At 52.3% G+C, this 9,971-nt stretch overlaps 1 protein-coding gene across 4 annotated transcripts in view; it reads right to left on the reverse strand.

The window, feature by feature from the left end:
• The window catches only part of NBEA (neurobeachin), a 1,081,445-nt gene extending 1,076,640 nt beyond the window's left edge, over nt 1-4,805 (reverse strand). For all 4 annotated transcript variants that reach the window (XM_075337333.1, XM_075337330.1, XM_075337331.1 and 1 more), the window contains exon 1: nt 4,274-4,805. In XM_075337333.1, coding sequence (XP_075193448.1) covers nt 4,274-4,477 — 204 coding nt within the window. In that variant the 5' untranslated portion in view covers nt 4,478-4,805. The remainder of the gene's footprint in view (nt 1-4,273) is intronic.
• Nucleotides 4,806-9,971: the final 5,166 nt, after the last annotated feature.

Below are 9,971 nucleotides of genomic sequence, written 5' to 3' on the forward strand. Positions count from 1 at the left end.
GAGAATGGGACCTGCTGCAGTTTCCTGCACAAAATGAGTGGCCAGGATCCCCATGTGCAGTTAGAGGGGGACGCAGCACCACATCATTACTGACACCCTGTCACTACGGATCAGCGAGGGTGTCAGAAGTTGGCCCTTCACAATAATAAAGTAATTAGAGTACAGGGCCGGCCGCCTGCGCCCTCCAGCTGTACGCTGCAGGTTGTCAGGGCAAGCCGAGACTTGTAGCTTCACAAACGCTGGAGTGGCACTGGCTGCTGAGCCGTGTGTTAGGGTCTGCCATGACATATGATGGGAGTAAAGGCCGCTTTACACGCTGCGATATCGGTACCGATATCTCTAACGTGGGTACCCGCCCCCATCTGTTGTGCGACACGGGCAATTCGCTGACCGTGCCGCACAACATCGGCCAGACCCGTCACACTACTTACCTGCCTGGCGACGTCGCGGTGACCGGCGAACCGCCTCCTTTCTAAGGGGGCGGTTCGTTCAGCGTCACAGCGACGTCACAGCTGCGTCACTGAACCGCCGCCCAATAGAAGCGGAGATGAGCGGGACGTAACATCCCGCCCACCTCCTTCCCTCCACATAGCGGCCGGGAGGCAGGTAAGGAGAGGTTCCTCGTTCCTGCGGCGTCACACGGAGCGATGTGTGCTGCCGCAGGAACGAGGAACAACCTCGTTACTGCTGCAGTAACGATTTTTGAGAATGGACCCCCATGTCACTGATGAGCGATTTTGCACGTTTTTGCAACGATGCAAAATCGCTCATAGGTGTCACAATCAACGGCATCGCTAATGCGGCCGGATGTGAGTCACCAATTCTGTGACCCCAACGAGTTCGCATTAGCGATGTCGTAGCGTGTAAAGCCCCTTTACCCCTTTATAGTGTGCTCAGACTGGAAAGTGGAAACACTTGGTTGTTCCTGCAGCATGTGCATGTATGCCAGCAAACATGTATAAGACAGTCAGAAATATATCTGCAGAATGTGAATATATTCCTGGTATTATACATACACATGCAGTGGTAGATCGGCAGCATGGTGCATCACAAAGGTCTTCATTAGTGATGAGCGCGCGTGCTAGTCACAGCTTGCTACTCCATTGAGCATCAGAGTTTCAAAATGCTAGAGTTCCCACTGACTTCCATTATACTCGGTACAGGAGTTGGAGAAACTCGATGCTCAAATCGAGAAAGGTACAGTGGCGAGCACACACTCACGCCCATCACTAGTCTTAATGTAATGGTGTGAATCAATTGGCACGGCAGAAGCCATCGATCCCACAAGTGGGTCCAGCAAATGGGTGCCGTGAGATCCGCCGCTTACCTGACCACATCTACGTCTCTTCTTCTGATTAGCCAGCTTGGCGCAACACCACATGTAAATCTCGGGGCAAATCCGCGAGAGCCCCATTCAGGTCCCCGAGAGGGGCGAGAGCCCCATTCAGGTCCCCGAGAGGGGCGAGAGCCCCATTCAGGTCCCCGAGAGGGGCGAGAGCCCCATTCAGGTCCCCGAGAGGGGCGAGAGCCCCATTCAGGTCCCCGAGAGGGGCGAGAGCCCCATTCAGGTCCCCGAGAGGGGCGAGAGCCCCATTCAGGTCCCCGAGAGGGGCGAGAGCCCCATTCAGGTCCCCGAGAGGGGCGAGAGCCCCATTCAGGTCCCCGAGAGGGGCGAGAGCCCCATTCAGGTCCCCGAGAGGGGCGAGAGCCCCATTCAGGTCCCCGAGAGGGGCGAGAGCCCCATTTAGCTCCTGCCCCTCACAATATTTAGGGGTTCCTACCTCCATTCAGATCTGTTCTTCTGTGCGGGGCTACTCTCAAATGCCACCATCTGGGGACCTGCTCTTAATAGATGTTTACAAGACCTGGGGCAAATGCATCTACCTGGCAGACAGCCGCGAGCCACACATCATGGGCCCGCGAGCCTCATGTGGCTCCCGAGTCACAGGTTGGGGACCCCTGTCTTAGACTGTAATGGGCAGCACCCGGCTTGTGTATGTGCGGTCACCTCACCGTTGAAAATAATGGACCTATAGTGTGGGAATCCCGACCATTACTGCAGAGCTGCAGCCCGTGGTGACCCCTAATATCTACTCTCACCACATCCATATAATAAAATCCTGTTACCCAGAATCAGTCCTTCATCTCCCAGCTCATCGCAGGCCTAGTTACACAAAGCACTAAATCCCAACGTAAATATTGAAATCCACCACCCCGCGCTCATCTCCTCCGCGCTGCCGCAGCTCCTGGCTCCCTGCATCAGGTCAAATGCAACGGAAGCAGATGGCAGCAGCGGCATCACCGACTGGAGAAGACGAGATGCTCTACCCATGAACTCTCCTCTGACAGCGCTTCACCCTCTAAGTGCCAACGTGACACTCTGCGCGCCCACATGCTACCAAGACAATGAAGGCATTTCATGGCTGTGCGCATTAATCCATTAGTTGGAATTGTGATTCTTAAGACTGTGCTAATGAAGCGGGTCTAAAGCCTCGGTGTGAAGGATTACCGGGTCATGCTCGCTGTGATGGGGGATCGCGAGCAGACGCAGCTACAATCTCAGTCTAATAAATACAGCAAATGTTAAAATAAAACAGAATTAATAAGGTGGACTCCAGGCACGACTGGGCCGGGAAAGCCTCAGATCCACCTCTCCGGCATCCCTCCTAAAGGGAGACAATTGCATGGCAGCAGCTGCTGGGGGGAGGGAGCCGGTCACAGCCAAGGCCCGGCATTTCTGGAGTGCGGATGCTACATTGTCCCTCACTGGTATCGGTACAGAACTGGTATCAACAGCTCATCAGCCCCACAACGGCAGCTCAGCCCATGAATATTGGATGGCCGGCAAGCGGGACTAAAAGGCTATTCATCCCGGCTAAGGCTTGCCACATTATTATTACAATCCCTGCAATGCAAGACGAGGCCTGGCAGAGGTGGATGACGATGATGAGGAGGAGGAGGATGAGGCCTGTACCTGGGAAATAGGAGAGCAAACAAGGAGCGCTCCATCCACATACAGGGATCCGAGGAGTCACCTGCAGGCCTGTGCACGGAAGGGATAACGCCACCTCAAAGATAGCTATATATATATATATATATATATATATATATATATATATATATATATATATATATATATATATATACACACATACACACACACCTATATAGACATATACAACAATCCATGTATGTGGTACACACACACACTATATACAGATCCAAGCATGTAGTGCTGCAAACACATTATATACATACACACGTATGTGGTGCGACATACACATGTACAACATACATTTTATAGATACACACAGACCACTCCATGTATGTACACATGTATCTATACACACACACACACACTTTATAGAAACACACACAGACCCATGTATGTGGTGCAGCATACTTATACACACAGAGATATATATATATACACATACATACATACACAGATCCATGTATGCACACATGTATCATACACACACACACACTATATAGAAACACACACAGACCCATGTATGTGGTGCAGCATACTTATACACACATATATATATATATATATATATATATATATATATATATATATATATATATATATATATATATATATTATATACACACATATATATATATATATATATATATATTATATACACACGCATATATATATATATATATATATATATTATATACACACGCATATATATATATATATATATATATATATATATATATATATATATATATAATATATATATATATATTATATATACACAGATCTATGTACACATGTATATATAGACACACACTATATAGAATTGGACAGATCTATGTATGTGGTGCAGCATACACACATGCACATTTTATGTACACACATCCATGTATGGTGTGGCATACATATACTGTCTGTGTATACACACACACACACACAGATCCCGCTTTCTCTGCCCCCTGTAATCCTCTGGGATATCAGATGCAGGGTGATCAGACACCAGCAGCCATGATTAACCCCTTGCTGCCCCGGAGGTGAGGCCAATGACAGGTGCAGCGTCCCTGCTGGGGACAGCTCGCCTACATGTATGGATACCGGGGAGATGGCAGCGGCGTCCCAGGTTGCAGCAGCACAGGTCCCGGAGGAGCCCCGCACCGGGCACGGAGGCAGTCACTGTGACACAGCCGGTGTGTGGAGGCAGACGGATGAGCCCGGCCGTGCACCGCCGCCTGCACTGTGCCCGGGTGTGATGGGATGAGGTGCGGGGGATGCGGTCGCTCTTACCAGGTTGAGCACGGTCTCCACGATGTCCCGGTTACTGACCTCGCCGACCTGTATGAGCCCGATCAGGACGGCGAATTTCATCCTCATGTTGCGGATGGGCACGGACGGATTGATGACCCCGCCGGGCAGCACCATGGAGCCGGAGCCCCCCGGGGCATCCCTGTCCGTGCAGCCGGCCCCCGGCTTGTGCTCGGTGCTGGCCATGTCTCCGCACTCAGCGGGGTGGAGGCTCCGGAGATAACGGGCTGCTGCTGATGATGACAAGTCCCGGCGATCACCCGGCAACAGCACGGCCGGCAGCCACAGAGAAGACACCTGCGGGGGATGCGCCGACTAATCCACGGTCCCCGGGGTACAGATCCTGGCAGAGCCCCGCTCCTCCATCACCAGCCGCCGCTGTCAGATCACCATCCAATACACCGAGTCCGGGCAACGGGAGAACTGCGGCGGCTGCAGCTGGCGGTGTTGTGATAAGAGCAGACAGCGCTCACTCCTCCGCCATGTTGACGCCCCCTGCCTGCGGTAGGGTGAACTGCGCCTGCGCCAGCGCTGTCCGGGGGCGGGGCCGAGCCCGCCTAGCGACCACAGGGATGGACAGGTGCACAGGTGCCGGCGCGGAGGAGGGGGTGCCGAGGACAGGGGGTGCCGGCGCGGAGCAGGGGGTGCCGAGGACAGGGGGTGCCGAAGACTTGGGATGCTGGCGCGGAGGCGGGGGTACAGAGGACGGGGGGTGCCGAAGACTTGGGATGCTGGCGCGGAGGAGGGGGGTACTGAGGACGGGGGCTGCTGGCGTGAAGGAGGGGGTGACGAGGACAGGGGGTGCCGAAGACTTGGGATGCTGGCGCGGAGGCGGGGGTGCCGAGGATTTGGGGTGCTGGCACGGAGGCGGGGGTACAGAGGACGAGGCGTGCCGGCGCGGAGGAGGGGGTGCCGAGGACAGGGGGTGCCGAAGACTTGGGATGCTGGCGCGGAGGAGGGGGGTACTGAGGACGGGGGCTGGTGGCGCGGAGGAGGGGGTGCCGAAGACTTGGGATGCCTGCACGGAGGAGGGGGGTACCGAGGACAGGGGGTGCCGGCGCGGAGGAGGGGGTGCCGAAGACTTGGGATGCTGGCGCGGAGGAGGGGGTACCGAGGACGGGGGCTGCTGGCGCGGAGGAGGGGGGTACCAAGGACAGGGGGTGCCGAAGACTTGGGATGCCGGCGCGGAGGAGGGGGTGCCGAGGACAGGGGGTGCCGAAGACTTGGGATGCTGGCGCGGAGGCGGGGGGTGCCGAGGATTTGGGGTGCTGGCGCGGAGGAGGGGGGTGCCGAAGACTTGGGATGCTGGCGCGGAGGCGGGGGTGCCGAGGATTTGGGGTGCTGGCACGGAGGAGGGGGTGCCGAGGACAGGGGGTGCCGAAGACTTGGGATGCTGGCGCGGAGGCGGGGGTGCCGAGGATTTGGGGTGCTGGCGCAGAGGAGGCGATGCCGAGGATTTGGGGTGCTGGCGCAGAGGAGGGGGTACCGAGGATGGGGGATGGAGGTGCTGAGGAAGGGGGTGCCGGCTCGGAGGAGAAGGTAATGAGGACGGAGGTGCCGGCTCGGAGGAGAGGGTGTCTAGGATGGGGGTGCCGAGTATAGGAGGTACCGGCATGGAGGAGGAGATGTCAAGTACGGTGGTGCCAGCGCAGGGGAGGGTTAGTGCGGAAGAGAGGGGTGCTGAGGACAGGGGGGTGCTAGCGCAGAGGAGGGTGTGTCGAGGATGGGGGGTGCCGATGCGGAGGAGGGGATACCAAAGACAAGAGGTGACGGCACAGAGGAAGTGGGGTGTTGGCGCTGGGGAGGGGATGCTGAGGAAAAGGGTGCCAGCGTAGAGGAGGGGGTGCCGAGGATGACAGGTGCCAGCGTAGAGGAGGAGGTGCTGAGGATGGTGGGTGCCAGCGTAGAGGAGGGGGTGCGGAGGACAGAAGAAGAGGGGGTGCCGAGGACAGAGGGTACCGGCACATAGGAGTGGGTGTCGAGGATGGTGGGTGCCAGCACAGGGTAGGGGGGTGCTGGCATGGAAGAGAGGGTGCTGGCATGGAGAAGGAGGTGCTGAGGATGAGGGTGCCGGCGCGGAAAAGGGGGTGCCGAGGACAGGGGTGTTGGCGCGGAAGAGGTGGCTGCCAGTACGGAAGAGAGGGGGTGCCGGCATGTAGGAGGGTGTTCCAAGGACGAGGGGTGCCGGCATGGAGGAGCGAGTTCCGAGATTATGGGGTGCTGTCACGGAGGAGGGGGTGCTGAGGATAGGGGGTGCCGAGGATAGGGGTTGCCGGCGCAGTGGAGAGTAGATGCCGAGGACTGGGGGTGCTGGTGCGGAGGATGGGGGGCTCAGCGGTTACGCTGCGTAAGTGCACGGAGTGGGTCCTCCTGCATTGTAGCCCTGCGTATTTTTGCCGTCCCTCCACACTTCTGGAGTATTTTTCTCCTTTTTCACTGACTTTAGTATTTGCACCTTTATTGACTCTAGAATTTGCTCCATTTTTTAAAGTCGTTTAAGTTTTTTTGTTTTAAATTTCGCGACCAACTTTGTTTTTCCAGATACTTCAGCCAGGTTTACAGAGTTCACTTTTCCCAACCCTAGCATTTTATGGGCAGCATCTCACCCCCTGCGCCCCATTACCCCCCAAGTGATTTTGAATATACCAGTTATTTTGGTGCATTTTTGGTGTCTTTTTTTGTGCTAAAAAGTTTAAAAACAGCTAAAAACAAAATAACCGTTTTTTGACTTTGCGCAATATTCATGAACCACCTTGTGCCAATATGAAGAATTTGACAGAAAAAAAAATCTAAATTGTTTAAAATATTCTCCCAAATTGATGAACTGTGTGCTCCATTTTGATGAATGCGGCTCAAAAAAGTCAGCAAATAGCACAAAAAAGGAAAGTGACTTTAAAAGGTTGTCCACTACTTTTACATTGATGGCCAATGCAAATGCCTCACCTGGAATCAGCTCCAGACCTTTTACCTGCTTATTTGATGATGATTAATGAGGGAATAGCCCATACAGCCCATTAAGGAGCTTTTGAGATAATTTTCCAATTACTTTTGGTCCCTTGAAAAAGAGTCAGCTCTATATAAGGCCCCCTTCACACATCAGTGTAAAAAAATGCACGTGTTGCGCTGTCCGTTTTGGACATCCGTGTTTCCATGTGTGTTATCCGTGTGACTTCTGTGTGCCGTCCGTATACCATTGGGATGTCAGTGTGACCGGTACCAGAAAAACAAACAAGATATTGAATTGTTTTTTATGTGTAAAAGATGTGCAAAGCCAGAAAAATGATAGATAGATAAAGATACATCGCTTGTACAGCTATTTAGCAGAATTAATGAATAATTTAAGAAAAAGAAATTACTTGGGGTTCCCCCTAATTTTCATAACCAGCACAGGTACGACAGCAGCTGCAGGCTTCAACCCTCAGCGGTCAGCTGTACCTTCACTGGTTTCGAAAAATAGACAGGATCCCACACTGATTTTGTTTGAACAAATAATTTTTAAAAAATGGCGTTGATTCCCCCCCCCCACCTTGATTTTTTATTTAAAAAACCAGCCAAGAGACAGCAGACATCAGGGGGCTGATATTTTTAGGGTGGAATGGACCATGGTTATTTGGCCCTTCCCAGTCTAAAAATAGCAGCCCAAAGCCCAACCCCAGAAGAAGCGCTTCCATTATATGATGCCAATTCTGGTGGTGCTCTAGTCGGCTCTTCCCCTTGCCCTAGTGTGGTGGCAAACTGGGTAATATGAGGTTGATGCCAGCTGTGATTTGCCAGCTGGCATTGAGCCCTGATTTTAGTAATGGGTAGGCTTTTATCAGACACCCCCAATACTAATCCAGTAGTTGAAAGTATCAAGATACATTTTATTTGAGCAAATATCCCACAACTACTGTCCTCGTTCACCAATTTATTTAAAAAAAGTGTTAAAAAAAGGTTCTCAATTGTCACGGTCATCTCCCTGTTTTTAGAGACTAGTGGCAGGTTGAGGATTGGAGCCACTTATCTCTATCTGGGAATCTGCATTGAAATGTGGTTTTGTGTCCCTCAGTAGCTAATCAGTTGTCAGTTTGGCTGCTGGCAGCTTCTCCAGCAGTCACTAGCTGAGTGCGTCAGCTGCAATTACTTTGTAGTCACGCCCATCAGGTTTAAATAGAGGTGTTACCCAGCAATCCCTGCTGTTGATGCAAATCCATTAGTATACTGGCCCCCTTGGTGGAAGGAGCTGAGTTGAAGCATTCCAGAAGCTGGATACTATTCTTTCGTGTTGCAGCATTTCCTCTGTTTGTTTTCCTTCCCTTGTATTTCTGTATTGTATTGATGAGTCTAGTGAACTCATCGGCCTACTCACTAAACAGGGTGAGTTTAAGGCCAGCTGAGAGCCCAAGGCATCCTGCTCGCCAATGGGTTGAAAGAACCTGTATAGGGACACTAGGGAGCTCAGGAGTCAGCTAGAAGTGAGTTCAGGAGGTGCCACCTCACCCCACTCCATAATGGCAAGGACCACCATTGTATTGTGTTCCCAGAGGTCTCCCCTGTTTGTGGTGTTGTTTTGGTGTTTTCTTGTTGTGCATCAGACTCCTTTTTGGTCTGAATGCGCTCGACACTCTTTTAGCACGACAGCAATGATCCATAGTGAGGTCCCGTGACATTTCCCCAAAAACGAACCTAAAAGACACAAAAAGAAAAAATTATTAAATTAGTACAGAGATACCCTCATGCACCAATTTATTTTACTGAAAAAACCCTAATCCAGATTTCATGTAACCCAAAAGGGGGTCGCATGACGTTCCAAGACTCACTGTCCCATCCTATTAAGAACAGAAAATTCCTTATTGGCTGGGAGAGCAGCCATTGCAGCTCCATACACTGATCTGTGGGAGAACCACTTCAATGAACTGAGATGACCTCATGAGGTCACCCCAGGTCAAACCAGTGGGTCACACAGGGCTGTATTTGGCACTAATGCTGCCCTAGGCACTTGAAATGGTTGCGTCCCTTACTGACAAAGTAAATCTATGATTACGTGCACACAACATCAACGGTATTTAAGACAGATCTACTCTGTAACACACTTGAAAATGTGCTAAACGCTGAAAGAAGAAAGAACATCTGCACTTACTGCCCATACGTTAAATTTTTTTCAGCTTCTTTTAACAACTTCAGGTTTGCAAAGACACTAAAGGCCACTTTACATGCAGCGACATCGCTAGCGATGTCGCTGCCGATCGCACCCGCCCCCGTCGGTTGTGTGTCACGGGCAAATCGCTGCCCGTGGCGCACAATATCGTTAGTCCCCGTCACACATACTTACCTGCCTAGCGACGTCGCTGTGGCCGGCGAACCGCCTCCTTTCAAAGGGGGTTGTTCGTGCGGCGTCACAGCGACATCACACGGCAGCCGTCCAATAGAAGCGGAGGGGCGGAGAGCAGCCGAAAGAAAGACACGCCCACCTCGTTGCCGGAGGACGCAGGTAAGGTGTTGTTCCTCGTTCCTGGGGTGTCACACGTAGCGATGTGTGTTGCCGCAGGAACAACGAACAACCTGCGTCCTGCAACAGCAACGATATTTGGGATTAGAATGACGTGTCAACGATCAACGATTAGGTGAGTCATTTTAATCGTTAGCGGTTGTTCGTATGTTTCACACGCAACGAAATTGCTAACGAGGCTGGATGTGCGTC

Source organism: Anomaloglossus baeobatrachus, chromosome 2 (genome assembly GCF_048569485.1).
Source record: "Anomaloglossus baeobatrachus isolate aAnoBae1 chromosome 2, aAnoBae1.hap1, whole genome shotgun sequence".
NCBI lineage: Eukaryota > Metazoa > Chordata > Amphibia > Anura > Aromobatidae > Anomaloglossus > Anomaloglossus baeobatrachus.